The sequence below is a fragment of the Poromitra crassiceps genome (genome assembly GCF_964638095.1).
Source record: "Poromitra crassiceps genome assembly, chromosome: 12".
NCBI classification, from domain to species: Eukaryota; Metazoa; Chordata; class Actinopteri; order Beryciformes; family Melamphaidae; genus Poromitra; species Poromitra crassiceps.
Window position 1 is genome coordinate 11,091,935 of NC_139632.1, and position 16,696 is coordinate 11,108,630.

Consider the following 16,696-nt stretch of genomic DNA (forward strand, 5'->3'; position numbering starts at 1 on the left):
AACTGGGTCAAGTGGGCGGGGCTACATAAGTTGAATACTTTATTACACTTTATTACTATACTTTAATACAATTTATTACTATACTCACTGTAAAGTACCAAGTTTGCACCAAGCAATTAATACTCAAGTTCTGGATGTCATTGAATGGGGTTTGCTTAAAGTGGCATCACAATGGATTTGAACATGTCATGTTCAAATCATAACGGGTAAAAACATGAGATGGATTGACTCTATCATTTGACATATCACAACACAACACAGCCATTCAGTTTGACTCGGGCTCTTTATGATCACAACTCTGTTTCCACCCCGTCGAGTTCCCAAAGTCATTATCCTAAAATATGATTTGCAGATTGGAGAAGTCTAACAAATGTGTAGTATATTTTTGTTTCAAGAGAAAGTGATGGGGAAAGGGTATTATTAATCTTGTTCTACATGACATTCACTCTCACAATCTTTTTCTCCTCATCTCAGGCTCTCTGTATATTTAACGACGTTCGTTAGTGGGTGTCTCTCTCTCTCACACACTATGCTTTATCGTAATGGTGCTTCTGTTGTCTTCCCTCTAGGTGACCGAAACAAGGACGGGCCCTCTTGGATGTAGTAACTATGACAACCTCGACTCTGTCAGCTCCGTTCTGGTTCAGAGCCCCGAAAACAAGATTCATTTGCAAGGTTGGCCATTCCTAATTGAACCCCTCCCCCCTCCCCCCACTCCCAATTTCTGATGGAATTGTCACAGTGTCTGTTCTCTGGCAGGCTTAGAACTGCAACACAGGCTTATAACCGAGAGTGTCAGAACCAATTTAGCTTCAATCACTCTTCCTTCTTTCTTTCTTTCTTTTCTTTTTGCCATGCACGCCGCAGAGTTCTGAAGTGACTCCCAGATAATTATGAATCAGAACAAAAGTAGCGGAACCGCATAGTGAAAAATACAGTTTTAAGTGAATCTCTGTGTTATTGCCTGTGACGCCAAGCGTATGCCAATCATGGCAACAACAACAACAACAACAACAAAAAGAGAAAAACAGTGTCGCTCTTTACACACCGATTTCTATGCAACACCTGTCAAATATTTACAATTCGCCCTTCAGGTGTCTGTGTGTGACATGTCTGTGCTTCTGCCCGCGTTATCTGTCCCCTGTGTGCCCCAGGCCTCCAGGCCATACTGCCACAGTACCTGCGGGCTCGGTTCGTGCAGGCGGCTCTCAGCTACATCGGCTGTCATGAGGAGGGCCAGCTGGTGTGCCGGGACAGCGACTGCTGGTGCCAGTGCAGCTCCGACTTCCCCCGCTGCAACTGCCCCCAGGTGGACCTGAGCGCCATGGAGGCCAGCCTGAGGCACATCAGAGACTCCTGGAACGTGGCCAACCAAGACTTCATGGAGTCAGGTCAGTGTTTCAGCGTGCGTGTCTCCTCCCACGCGGTCGGGATGACCCCCTTATGCTGTATATCGCTCGCAGATTTGAAAGGCGAAGAAAGCAGAGAGAGAAAGGAAATGAAAGCAAGCAAAAGGACGATTACAGCATTATACGCTGTGTATCTGGATGTAATAAGGCCATTTTATAGCTGTGTGGTGGTGCAAAGTTATTATGTACAAATCAGGCAATATCACGGAGTGGGGCTGCGAGAGAAGAGCATCCTTATTCACCCCGATTCTGTTGATTCACCACATTTGTCCCAATTATTTTTTCGTTGTCGGTATGTTCGCCGGGTACCTTGATGCTGCCAGATGATTTGTTTTCACATAACCATTTGGGAACGAGTCGCTCGGGCAGACACTTGGGGGGAAAAAAACCTGTCATGTGATTGGATGAACCACCCGTCTATCACGGGGCTCGCTCTCGCTGGCGTCACACCTAAAGCCCGCCCGCGTAGCTGCCTCATAGGAGACGCTGATTGACGCTGATGAACCTCTGGCGGTTGGGATTCAAACCAACAGATTGGAGCGTGGCAAGATGGAATTTTTGACGTATGATCGTGATCTCGCGTGAATCCAGCTGCCTGGCGAGGCTCGGTCACTGGTGGGAAATGAATCCAAAGTGAAAGGGCCACTTTGCCCATTTTCAACCAGCTTTGTATCGTTACAAAATCGGTACAGTAGTATTATGCAACTGAAGAATGTTTAAGTTCCCTCCATCTTGCCTGGACTGAGAGCCCCATTCATTATTATTGAGATAACTCTTGTTTGGCATTTATATACATATACAATTTATTGATTGATTCACAGAACTTCCTGGTCCAAATGTTATCATAATGATGTCATTTGGAACAGTTTTGCCACGGTGTCACTATTACGCTCACTATCATTATTATTATTGCTCTCTCTACAGCACCTTCAATTCAAAGAGCTGTCAGTCCAGGCAAGATGGAGGGAAGTTCAACATTCTTCATTTGCATATACTATCGATTTTGTAATGATACAAAGCTGGTTGAAGATCTGAAAAGCTCCATCCAGAGATGATGTTTTCTCACCAAAGCCATAGATCTTTCCTCCCTCGTTCCTTTGGCATCCCCCTGGTATATATAATGAGATCACAAACCAGCCGGCTTGGTAGACAGTAACACCACCATGATGTGCTCCGCTTACTGGCATCACGCTCCGTGATATCTGACTGCTGCTGTCATCAAAATTCAAACACCTCTCTCGCTGACATTTGGGGGCCATAGCGCGTGAAAATTGCATGGTGCAGCTTTTGATCTCTTGAAAGTAAATGTCTTCTGAGGTTTCGCTTTTGATGTGGCTGGTTCACACACGTATATCGAGTCAAAACCAGGGCAGTGGCCTGAACTACAAACCCCAGAAAGCTGCTCTTGTCATTGCCTTACATCAAGGCTTTTACAGGAGCTCCTTTACAGAAAGTTGATTTCTGCATATTCTGCTCATTTAATGTTGGGGGTAGAATCCATGCACCCATATCAGCCAACAGATTTGTTCTGAATGTTACTCCTTAACACTAGATCACCTATTATAGCTCGCGCTCGCTTGCTAAGGCATCTTTGTTATATTGAAGCCATTAGTGCAAGCTGCACTCATAGCTCCTCAGTGCACTTTGCTGCTTTATTATTGCTGGCTACATCCATCTGTTTTAAGGCTAACGTGGTTAGGGCAGAGCCAGCAATAACTTCAAGAGGAATGCTGCCAGTTTCCAATAGTAAAATATGCCGCACTGTACCCCTCGGGGAGAACCGTGATTAAGAAATAAAAAATAAAATAAGAGAGAATATCAGTGGATCTTGGTGAGCTTTCTTTCTTTTGCAAAAACACCACATCAGAATTATTTGGCTCACTGGCGCGTCGGGGACACACAAATATTTTACTGTCAAATCGCCAGGTTCAGCTCTTAGATCCCAACTCCCCCATTGACATTGGACTGGAAAGCAGGCGTGCCAAAATAGCATCCGAGGCCCATGTGACGTGACCCAGCTGGGCCCGGGAAGTCCGGCTCTAGACCCAATTGGCACTTTTGTTGCTTCTGATCACCCCCAACCCCCACCCCCACCCCACCCCACCCCACCCGAGGGGTGGAGAGGCATCTTTCACTGAAAATGCGTGGTGCTCCACATTAACCAGCAAGGTGCCCTGAGAACTGTAGCAAGCCGAGTTCCAATGTGCTGTATTTATGACAAACACACCCTGTGTGGGCACACTGTTATCCCTGCACACAATACAGATACAATTAATGACACAGATAGACAAATCAATATTCATTATTCTGACTGTTAAATTGAGTTTCCCTGGTCAACGAGTGGCAAAATACGATTAACTAACAATCGCCCCCCTCCCCCCCCACCCCCCACCCCCCCGCAGCTTTCACTTATGTTGAATCAGCACAGCCGTTAATTACTTGACTAATATGAATATGAATATCATTAATATTAATCAGGTAAGTGGCACCCCTGCTTGATGCAGCAGCCTCTTCTTAGCTGGGACATTTGAGGGTGACTGAACGTCACTGTCATCGTTGGTAATCGACGTTGACTAAGAAGCAGATGTGTGCCGTTTTTAATTTGAGCACAACAACGCTGAACGAGTCAGCGAGGCGAAGGGTCAGGCGCTACTGACGAGTAAATAAAATAGCCTACAGTGTGTATTCTAATCCCAGGCTCAAACGTTTGTTTTTCCATGTGCTGTGAACATTTAAATGAAGGCGTTTAAAAAACAAACACCCCGGCTAATAGAATTCACTTCTAAAAGAAAGAATTCAAATGGATTCTAAGCTCATAATTTGGCTGATTTCATACAGTAATGCCAGCTGAGCCTCTCGCTACCAGCCGACACCCCCATTGAGCTTCTTCTCTGAGGTTGTGACATTTTTAATAATGCCCGCGCGCGCACGCACGCACGCACGCACACACACACACACACACACACACACACACACACACACACACACACACACACACACACACACACACACACACACACACACACACACACACACACACACACAGCCTCTCTGCGCTGGAATCTGACATTATGTTCTATATGTTTTTTTTGGTAAGTCATAACAGAAGTGAAGCGTTGTTAACGCTCCGGGTTCGAGGCTGACATGATAATAACAGGAGGGACACGCGGGGGTGACGTGTCATCGTCTTTATAGCCAAATAACATTCAAGTGTTGGCAGCGTGGTGGTACACCCCCCACCCACCCAATGAAACTTGGCAGTATCGTGCGGTTTACTTACAGCATTGGACAAGTAAATAAATAAATATATCAATAGATATGGTAACACTTTACAATAAGGGCACATTAATGAAGGGTTAATGCTTAATACGCATGAACTACATTACCCTTAATTAACACTTAACTAACGTGTCTAGTAATAATTGACTAATGGTGTTCATGTTATTCAGTCATGCAAGGTATTGTGGTTGGGTTGAGGCATGAAGTCACTAAGGTTAAGGCAAGCTTACAGTCCAGACTGTTAATGAAGAGTTAACTAACCGTTAAGCAGGTGGATAAATATGCTAATAAACTTTACCTAACACATCAAGGAATCCCACGATTGGCAGTCGAGCATCTCTCTCTCTCTCTCTCCTCTTTATGAAGGTAGGCCTTGGAAAAGCGACTGCTAAAATCCCTTCATTTAATTACAAGCCATTGAATCACCTTATTAATTTTGCAGCAACATGTAATACACCTTGAGTAATCACCGGGGAAGCCATTGACTCCAAATAGGCTTTCTAATCAGATGCTGTATTATCAAGATGACTTTAACTAATTACAAACAGCGTGGTCATTTTCTCATCAGCGATGCGTCCGTATTGATTCTCCCAGATAAGTGATGGCGACGGTGATGATGATGATATTGTTATTGAATGCCTTGGAAGTGTCGTCTGTTTATTCGCCCTCGTGTGTGCCGGGGAGACAGCAGGTCTGAAAGCCCAGGCCCTTTGTCCGACATTTTTTGGCCGCTGCTCCCGAAACTAGGGCTGGGCGATATATCGAATATACTCGATGTATCGCGGCTTGTGCCACGTGAGATGTAGAAATGACTATATCGCGAACATTCGAGTATAATTGTCACGCATTGTTTATAACTTAAGCCGCCGGCATGACTCGCTTCACGTTTCCTCTTGTCAGCTCTCTCTCTCAAGGGAGATCTCTGTCACACTCAGGAAGGGAGGGGGAATCACATGGATACGTCAAACGCGTCAAACCGCGTCAGACACACCCGTCCTTAACCTATGTGCGATTCGAAATCACGCGTCCGCACCTATGGTCCGCACCAACCCAAGGAGGCGCAGCTAGCGAAACATGGCCGCCTCCACTGTGGCTGTTGACAGTTTCAAATGATAACAAAACAACCACTATTGCGATTTGCAATACATGTCCCGCAAGGTTTCTTTGATTAGGGGAAAGTCTGAGCTGGCGTTACGCTAAACCAACATGGGGAGGAGGCAGCGGATTTGTTTGGCGTTAACGTTAGCTGTTGTGATGGGGGCTAACATTAGCTAGCTGGTTGTGACTACCTAGAGCAAGCAGCGCTCCACAAGCTTATTGTGACCAAAATCCCCGCATTTAAAGCACTTCATACTCCCAGAGCTGGCGTAAACCATAGAGAACCTCATGCATTACTCAAAATGAAACGTCCAGGGTTTGTGTCTCCGGTCTCCAAAAGCAACTAACGTTAACGTTACATGCAAGCTAACGTAGCTAGCTGCAGGGCTGTCATGATCTATCAGGAAAACGAATGCGCACATATGTTGCCGTCATGCCAATAAGAGTCTAAATGTAATTTTTTATGTTTTATCTGCAGACTAAGCAGCTAGGCTTTCGGTTCTATAAAAGCCATTATTTTTTGTATTGACTATTGAGTGATACACTTTACTAAAACAATCATATTAGGCTATATCAGAATAGTGATGTCAGATTTGCGTAGGTCAGAGCTATGGAATATTAAATCATCCATCTTTGCTCACTATCTGCCCTTTCTTCTTATTTTTTACCCCAGGTGTGCATAAAATACAGGTTAAGAACTTATGGAAAAGTCATGGAAATCCATTGGTCAAAATGTGTATGAACCCTGAAGGGTTAAATTGAGCATTTATGAGAGATTTCAAAAATATCGAGATATATATCGTGTATCGCGATATAGCCGAAAAACATCGCGATATTCTTTAGAGGCCATATCGCCCAGCCCTACCCGAAACCTGCATACTGAGCCCTGGAAAAGCTGTTGGCTGTTCATTAAGAAAGAAAAAAATAAGAATGAAATGGACCCAACCCCAAATTTAGTTCTGCCTCTTGCTATTAGCATATGTGTCAAACAATATCACTGCCAGTTTTCCCCCGCGGCTCCCGAGCCCATGTGGTCCCCACAAAACACTTCTCTCATTTGCTGTGATGATAGCAGCAGCGGCATATATTTGGGTAAGAATGATTGAAGAGGGGGGGGCGTCGGGGTAGTGTAGAGGTAAACGCACTCGCCTAACACCAGGGGGCGTCAGCGTAGTGTAGAGGTAAAAGCACTCTCCTACCACCGTGGAGACCCGAGTTCAATTCCCAGCTGGGTCAGACGTACCTACAGACACAGCTGGCCCTGTCTGCGGGGTGGAAGCCGGTGGGGGATGGAGTCAGGTCGCTGCACTAGCGCCTCCTCTGGTCTGTCAGGGCAGATTCAGACGGGAGGGGAACTGGGGGGAATATACAGACCCAGCACCACATTTCTTTGCCTTGCCTCTGAGGCGCTGCATGGCCACGGGAGCACGGCGTGCACTCCACAATGTAACCCAACCAGCAGGGGGCGCTCAGAGTTGAGCGGTTGATTTTGACTTGACTTTTTGATATTGACTGGAGGGCAAGGCAAATAAATGTAGTGCTAGGTCTCTAGCGTGATCTTCCCACGTGCTGCGTCCTGCCGGTGAAACTCCTCGCTGCCAGGTGAAAAAAGGAGCGGCACATGTATCGGAGGAAGCATGTGCTAGTCTACGGCTCTCCCCAGATCGGCATATAGGGGGTGGAGCAACGAATTGGCCAAGTACAATTGGGGAGAAAAAAAACAAAAGCAAGTGAGTCTGTTTGGAGTTAAGAGGATGGGGGTGTTCAATTCTTGGCACTTCTCTTTGCCTTTCAGAGGAGTTCCAGAACTTCGTGCGGAGGCTGCCCACCTTCTACGCCCTCAACGCCTCCGCCATCCAGTACCTGTGGCAGACGGAGCCGGCGGTGCACCAGCGCTACCGGCAGCTGCAGCTCAGCAGCCAGCAGCTCCTGAGCAAAGCCCGGCGCATCGTCACCAAGCTCTTCACGCTCAGCAAGAGGTGTCAAACGCAGCCCCAAATCATCATGCTGAGGGAGAGGTGAGAAGAACCACGACGGTCCTGATGGCCTTTCTGTTTGCCGTCGGTGTGCAGGTGGAGCCGGCAGTTATGTAGGTGTGAAACGAGTCAAAAAATACCACCGCCTGCCACCTTTAAACTAAGGTGTGAACGTCAGCGCTCATTGACTCTGTTCACTTCAGCCCAATAGTACGTACAGCGTGTGTCTCTGCTATCCCCTGAACTAGGCAGTATGCTAATAATAAACACAATCCAGCGCTTTTGCTATCCTACTGAGGCCTTAGTGGAGCGAGCTGCACTGTCACGTGTCTTGGCCAGACTCCCAGCCTGGTCTCTTTTATACATCCAGGGAATCTAAGCGGTGTGTCTGTGCAGTGAAAGTGTTGGCAGTGTTTACAGGGTATTTGGCAGATTGTCCCATTGGTCAACTCCCCTGTTAAGTGATGAGAACAACCGAAATCGTCCGTGTGTCCCCCCACTAGATTGTTGGCTCAGGTGCCCCATGGGAACACGTTAGTGTAGTGCTTCTCAAAGTGGGTTACCCAGGGGTACTTGAGGGGGGGTTCCACGGGGTCCCCGGCGGAAAAAGGGGAATCATTTATTTTCACTATAATTGCATCCATAAGCAACACAATGACAGAATTGACTATTTGATTATGGCCCATGACCAAAGTGGAATTACATGACACTTTTCTACATCAAATTTTTTCCCGTTATGGAATGTATCTTAGACATATTGCATTTTGACCAAATCAGCCCATAGTCACTGTCAGCGGAAACTCAACTCAACAAGATTAAACCTGTAAAAAAAAAAGAAGGTACCAAAAGAAGAAGCTCAAACTGCAGGCGTTTCCTCTATTCCATGACATATTTCCCATAATGCCTTGTGTGTAATGACCTAGTTCATGATGGATTTGTTTTTCCTTTTTTGTAAAGAGAATATGCAGGCATCTTGTCAGCCATTATTCATGTACTGAAGCATTATGGTCTTCGTCAGACGATAAAAAAAAATTGTTGACAGAAGAAGAAAAAAAAACAGTCTTTGTAGCTTATTCTACAAATCCATTGTGGAGTTTATTTTGCCGGAGAAGAGCAATGCTTTTTGAGTTATACTGTCGGGGGCAATACAAGAGGTGTCAGAATGGCAGTGATGCAGCCGCACAAAACAACCGATATTGCTTCTGTGGTTCACCAAGTAAATAAATGTAGCTTTTAATGGAGAAAATGTAGTGCCTGTCTTCCGCGGCGCAAAAAAAAAAAAAAAATCAAATGTTTACTCGCTGCTGAAACTGTTACCGGTGGCTTTATCAGGAGGAGGCTGGTCTGTGTGAAATGGGCTGACAGAAAATGAGCATGTTGTTTGGTGACCACCCACCTGCTCTTTGGCCCCTATGGTCACTGCATTTCCCTCACAGTCTGCGTATCCTAGCTGCCAGAGTGCCAGGCGGGGGTGACGGGACTGCTCCCTCGTCCCCCCGCTGTGCACAGCTTCCATTGTGGAGGCCAGATATACACAAGCTCCACAATTACTGCTAAAGATAGCACAGTTTGTTGTTGTTGTTGTTATTCTTTTTAATTGAATGGATTAATAAGTTACAAAAGGCTTATCTGTACTGAGGATGTACTGATTATTTGATTCAAATTGGAGAAACTGGGCCAGCTCTACTGATTCAAACATATGGGACTGGGAGAAAGTTGTGGGGGATCGTTAACAAATCAGGAACTCCTTTCGACGATCAAAATCATGATTACTGATTTGTCTATCAGAGCATCTTTCTTTTGCATATTTATGTTTTCCCCATCTGTCACACCTCTATGCAACAACCACCCCCTCCCTTGGTGAATATATAGCTGATGTGGTGCCTTCACATGATGTGGGAATGTTGTGGTGGAATGACTTGATGGCTCATGCATTCAAACGTGTTTGAAGGTCATAATTTAACTTTTCTACAAATCCACGTGATCATTATTCTCAGCTTTTTCACACTTAACACATTATGCACTTCATGATGCCTTTGAGTTGATGTTTTACAGCAAACCTGTTACAATGGCAGTCTCAATGTCCTGCCATTGCTTTTTATCATTGCAATTGGTCACAATCTGTTAAATTTATAGCACTGTCACTGTTTCCACAGTGGTTCTGTTCAGCTGCTTTCTTTCATTTGAGGGAGTTTGAAATGATGTTCATGTTTCTTGCAGTGGGTTAAATTTTCCCATTACTTTATGAATGTATACCCTACTCCAATCATGAATTAATAAAGTCAAAGTCATCAAACGCGAGCACACATAACTTTACTTTTACTTTATTGTATTTAGCAGACGCTTTTATCCAAAGCGACGTACAGAACATGATAAGAACATAGAATAAAAGAACATAGTCAATATAAAAGTGCATAACAGTATACAAAACACGGTGTGCAAACTGCATTAAAATTCAACTATCAAGCCGCACATTCAGCAACATCCAAACAATAACAATGTATAAAAGTCAGCATCAAGCCATTCATTCCACATCATACAGCAATAACATTCAACCAAAACTAATATAATTACCATTCACATCCTTCTTAATCAATTCTTAATCAATTTGATAGTGATTACATTATTATAACGTGTTACAATAAAATGTGCAACTGGCCAAAATGTCTGTTGCTTTACGCAGGCGTTTTGTCTGTAATTCTAATGCCATTATCATGTTAACATAATGTGTTTCATTATTGCTGGAACATCTAGATAGAGTTCCAACCACGATCAAAATCTAAAATCTAAAATTGCGTGGTTGATATAGCTGAAGTGGCTCCTTTCCATTCTGCATCAACAGTGAAATGCCCAATGCACTTTGCAACTGTTTGGACAGTTGTTCGGCATCTAAATATGTTTTTTCAATCTATATTGAAAAGCTTACACGTTTCCCGTAAATTCATTCGGCAGCAGTCCACCACCACAAGATAATTCCCATCACTGCTAGAGAACAAAACTGGATCCAAAACAGACACAGATGTGTGCAAAAATTACAGCCAATCCCCACTGCTGCACACCAAAAAGTTTGTGGAATATTGATTTAGAGTATTATGTGCTTTTCATCTGCACCATCTGGTCCTTTCTCACAAACAATCTTGGAGGAATTCCGAGTTACCGTTGGAACTTGCCTTTTTGAATAAATAAAATGTTTTACAATTGTTACTTATGCTCCTGGACACTGACTCTAGATCAGATCTTATGTATCAGAAATCACAAATAAAACTTTGTCAAAAGTCCCAAAATGGCCTGTCAGTCAGTGACATGACAAGAGCAAATTAAATTTAGTTTTTGAGCAAATCCATAAAAGCTTAACCACTGGCGCCCTAAGTTTCCCTTTAAATGTCTTCAAAGTTATTATTATTGTTAATATTTTTTAAGCTGTAGAATCAGAATCAGAATAATTTTATTCTGCCATACTGTAGTATGTTTGCACATACAAGGAATTTACATGGTGTAGTTGGTGCACAAGTTACAGTACATGAGATACATAACGCACAATAAATACACATACACATTACACTTACGACAACATACATAATAAGATATGGACAGAGTATTAACAGCCAAGTGTGGCCAAGTACAAAGTTAGCAAGCCAAAGTGTAAGTGCAAGTACAAAGTTGGCAAAAGTACAGTTATCAAAGATGGCAATTTTAGGGTGGAGACTCTGGAGATGATGCGCCATGGCTGCAGTTATGGAAATCGCCCACTCGCGCGCTCCCAAAACCGTAACTGACAGACAGATGCTAGAGGTTTAATAAAGATCTGTGGGTTTGAACAAAGCTTGTCCATGAAACATGCTTTTCTAATTATCATAATGCATGAGGAACCGTAAGGATTTAAGAACGTTTGCATATTGTTTTTACATATACTTACTTGACTTTGTATTCTATAGATATTTTTAAAAGAATTCGCGTATTTTTCCTTCAAATTCTTACATGCTGCTCCATCTTTGTTGCAGGCCATTCAGCTACTGGCTGAGCTACATCCTCTCCATCATGTACTGCAGCGAGAACAACCACATCGGCTCCTACCTGGAGGAGACCCGGAGCTGCTCCTGCCCCTATGAGCACCCCCCCTGCCAGGGCGTGATCCCCTGCGCGGTGGGTGAGGGCACCTCCTGCGCCTCCTGCTCCTATGAGAACCGCTCGCGCTGCGCCACCTGCAACCAGGGCTACATGTTGAGCCAGGGCCAGTGCCGCAACGAAGTGCCCGACTCCACCGACCACTACATCGGCTTCGAGACGGACCTGCAGGACCTGGAGCTGCGCTACCTGCTGCAGAAGCGCGACAGCCGCATCAGCATTCACGGGATCTTCGTCAGCAACGACGTCCGGCTCAATAACTGGTTCGACCCGTCTTGGAGGAAGAGGATGCTGCTGACGCTGAAGAGCAACAAGTACAAGTCCAACCACGTCCACATGCTGCTGGGGATGTCTCTACAGATCTGCCTTACCAAGAACAGCACTCTGGAGCCCTTGCTGTCCGTCTATATCAACCCGTTTGGCGGCAGTCACTCGGAGAGTTGGATCATGCCCATCGACCAGAACAGCTACCCAGACTGGGAGAGGACTAAATTAGACCTTCCCTTGGACTGTTACAACTGGACATTAACTTTGGGCAACAAGTGGAAAACCTTTTTCGAGACGGTCCACTTTTACCTACGGAGTCGCCTCAAGGGGCCGTCGCCTAACGGGAATGGGACGGTCTATTACGAACCCTTGGAGTTCCTGGAACCCGGACGGAACCTGGGCTACATGAAGATCAACAGCATCCAGGTGTACGGTTACAGTATGCACTTTGACCCGGAAGCGATCCAGGACCTGATTTTACAGCTGGACTACCCGTATACTCAGGGATCGCAGGACTCGGCCCTGCTGCAGCTGCTGGAGATCCGGGACCGGGTCAACCGGCTGTCCCCGCCCGGACCCCAGCCTCTGGACCTGTTCTCCTGTCTGCTGCGGCACCGGCTCAAACTGTCCACCACGGATGTTGTCCGGATCCAGGCAGCGCTGCAGACTTTCAGCGCCAAACAGCCCAACTCAATGGAATACGAAGCAACCAAATTATGTAGTTAGTAAGTGGCCAAGTGTCCAGCTGCACAGAAGGCAGGGGGGCGGTTATCACGCAGGCCTGCTAACGGTTAAGAGCAATTCTGGAGCGGCACGAGGGACGTTTGGGGGACATGTCCATTGTCGTTACGGATCTCAAGAGTGTGTTTAGGATTCTCATGTCAGCTTTCCTATGAATTTGTACAACATCGTAGAATTATGGAGGATTTCACCACATCCGCCGCACAGTTTGTTCTTTTCTTTCCGATGATCATGAAATAACAGTTACAAGTATTCAAATGAAAACTCCATCATCACTGACATGTTGCCTATGTGCTGACGTTTGTAGATTGCACAGATTTTAACCACTTACATACAGTACGTAAACAAAAGCTTTTGCTGATGAAGTATTATCCAAGCAATGTAATCATTTCACAATATAAACATTTCCACACCAGCATGTTTTTCCCCCTCATTATAACATTTATTTTACAAGTGCAAAGAAAAAAGAAACAAAAAAAAAACGTTTTTTTAATTGCCATGGCCCTCCCTTTTTAAACTAGGATTATAATGGGTAAACTCATTGCTTTCAATTGTCCATACAACAGCGAAATCAGTCTTTGTTTTCTGTCATACTTTTTGTAAAAAAGAAAAGAAAAAGAAAAAAAAGCTGTATTACTCCAGATTTGCTGAGACAAAAAGAAAACACATCATGATGATCACAATATCTGTTACATGTGCTTTTATTTTTATAATACTGTTGTTTGTGAAACAAAAGTTACAAAAAACACTATAAAATGTATAAAACACTTTGTTAATACACTAAATAAAAGACATTTTTATGTGTGGTCTACAGATGGTGTACATTTTACTTTTAATGACTACATTATTGTATTACATGTAGGTTTAATTCTACAATTCAGACATGCAGTACAGTATAATAGCTGACTTACTGTAGGGTTGGGATTGACCCCGAATGACTGTAGGCATTCACCGTGTCTTTCACAAAGTGCATTACCACAAGGTAGTCATAATCATAATAAAGTATATGAACACGGTAAAAATGAACAGTGGAAAATAAAGATATCAGTTGGTGCCAATTTGCAGACACTGAATGCAAATGGAACAATTGAGACAGCTACATTCAAATCCATTTCATCTGGGGAAGGACATTTAATTCAGCGGTTGGTGAATATCATTATCGGTCCCAAAGTGCATTTCTGAATGATATACCTTTTAACGTGGATTTAACCGAAATATTTCCTCCAGGGAACCTTTGCCTGCATCTGCTTGGCCGGCTTTGATGAGGTGATGTACCCCAACCATAATGAATAATACAGTATATTAAAGCAAAAGAACAGCAAAGAGTACAGCTCGTAGCTACTGCTTGGCATAACATAGCTGGCTTGTCTTGCTCTTTCGCTTATTCCTTTGGATACAAGCTTTCTCCGATGATTTTGAAATAGTACATGTAATCCAACTTGAAAAGAGAATATCACCCGTTCATAACAAGGTTCTGATTTGAACAAAATTACAATCTGAAGATGCTTCATCCGTTGACTTTTTTTTTATTACAGTGTGGAAGCAATTGACAGTTTGTGTGTGCATGTGCGAAGTGCTAATTGATCCGATTTAGCAGTTTTATCTGTTTTATAAGACATAAAGCAATGGGTACGGACTTGGCGGTATTCTTTCGGGAGTGTGATGGCCACAATTGTACCTATTCTCTGAACAAGGGGGAGTGCGTAGGCAGAAGATTACCTCCCATCACCCAGATCCACACCACTGAGCAGTAACCGGGGGAGAATTACCAGCCTCTAGATCTTAGCCCTTTTGATTTACATTGATGGATGGCTGCCGGAGACAGCGAGAAAGACAGCGCGCATCAAAGCCTGTTTTCTCAGGTGGCGCTCACTGGTTTGTAGTCGCTTGTAATTTGCAGGGATTCATGTCTCACTCCCAGCCGAGAAATACAAAGTATTACATTTGGAGCCCTCGAGAGCTTTGGGCCCACGCAGAGCATGCTGCCCTGACTGAAGCAAGCACAGGCAGGCATTCTCGTCTTCTTACGCCTCATTGATGTCCAACCATCATATGATGAGAACAGCCAACGTGCCAATGCAGATCACAGACTCAAACCCTATGAGGATGAGATGTTGTCGTGTTTAGGAAGAATGCTGTGTGCCACACACAGCATTAACTTACAATGTGCCAGATGTTAGGGTCGACTATGGAAAGAAAATGTGATGGTGTTGAAACTTATAGCAAGTGAGATGTCTAAACCCTCACATTTTTGGTGTAGGCATGACACCATGGCTGGTAAATGCGACACACAGCATACTTACTTTTAACATGTTTATTCATCTTTAAAATACATTTAATTTGAATTTCAGCTTCACGTGAACTATCAAAATACCTGTGTGGTAAACAGTGTTGGGCAGTAAAGTCAAGTCAAGTGTTATTGTTATTTTATTACCTTCCCAGTAAGGGATTGCATTTTCCAAAACAGTAATTATATTACAGTTACTAATACAAGTCACTTCAAGTTACTGCATTACTTTCTCCAGCACAGCAAAACGAAGCGTGGAGATAGATCTGGCTATGCGAGACTAGATTCAAGATTCAAGATTCAAGATTCAAGATTTTTATTGTCACTCCATGGTACAAGTATCACGTGTGAAATTCTTGTGCTGTGGACTCCGTTTACGACATAGTACAAATAGGCAACAAGCAATGAGCAATAGGCAATAAGAAATAGGCATCAATAAGCAATACTAAGCAGCAATAGGCAATGAGGCAGAATAGCGATAAGACAAGTCAGTGGCATATTCATTGCACATAGGTGCACATGTTATGTGCATACGTTAGACATGTTCGGACATTTTAATTCGACGTATTTGACATACAGTGCAAATAGCATGTACCTTATTAAACATACAATTAAACATTAGGCATTGTGCATACGTTAGACTAATGCTGATTTGGCTGATTGTTGACTCCTCCTGTAACAAGTAATGTAACCAACTACTTTTGATACCATGTAATAGGTAAAGTAATTATATTACTTTTTAAATAAGTAATAAGTAACTAATTAATTAAACTGAGTCCAATTCCTAGTATGTGTACATGTATACTTGGCCAATAAAGCTGATTCTGATATTTTCTGAGTAACTTGCTCAACACTGGTGGGAAATGGCTAAATGTATTAGTTTGAAAGGTAAAGTTGCCCAGTGCAGTCGCTAACTAGGTAGTTAGCCTAGCTAGTAGACAAATATCACTGATAATACATTGGCTGTTGCGTGGGGAACAACAGTAGGCCTATTTACGTTGGTTAAATTTAATCTCGCAAGCGTCCACGTTTCTCCCCTGGTGTTTCTGTGCTGGGCAACATACTAAGATTGTAATTACATTCTGCCAGTTGGGAATTTGCGACTTCCAACTTTTAATGGAACGAGGCATACGCGCCATCATGCATCAGTGTTTTACTTTGGTCAATATTTTCCTTGCCTCAATTGCAATTTGGTTTTGAATTATTGTGCATTACAATAATCAAAACCGATGTCTTCTCGCAATGTTTTGCTTTCTGTCTCGACACGACATTTTCATTTGGATTAGCTCAGACACAAAATGTGTGACTTTAAACGACACATTGGATCCTGAGTGCTTCATGCTTAGAGAACCATAGTGATGAAACTATATCCCCTTGGGTCAATTCATTTCAGGACCAGTCAGTGAAGCATGCAAAACACACATAGACTCCTGTACCGCATGTGATCAAAACAACACAGAACCCAAACAGGTCAAAATGCCAGAGTGATGAACATGGAAAAATAACAACATAAA

General features: G+C 43.7%; 1 protein-coding gene across 1 annotated transcript in view; it reads left to right on the forward strand.

Moving 5' to 3' along the window:
* The window catches only part of brinp3a.1 (bone morphogenetic protein/retinoic acid inducible neural-specific 3a, tandem duplicate 1), a gene marked incomplete at both ends in the record, with an annotated part of 64,974 nt that extends 52,094 nt beyond the window's left edge, over positions 1-12,880 (forward strand). Inside the window, 4 exons of the mRNA XM_083648141.1 lie at positions 570-675; positions 1,155-1,391; positions 7,582-7,804; positions 11,764-12,880. Of these exons, the coding sequence (XP_083504267.1) occupies positions 570-675; positions 1,155-1,391; positions 7,582-7,804; positions 11,764-12,880 (1,683 nt within the window). The remainder of the gene's footprint in view (positions 1-569; positions 676-1,154; positions 1,392-7,581; positions 7,805-11,763) is intronic.
* Positions 12,881-16,696: the final 3,816 nt, after the last annotated feature.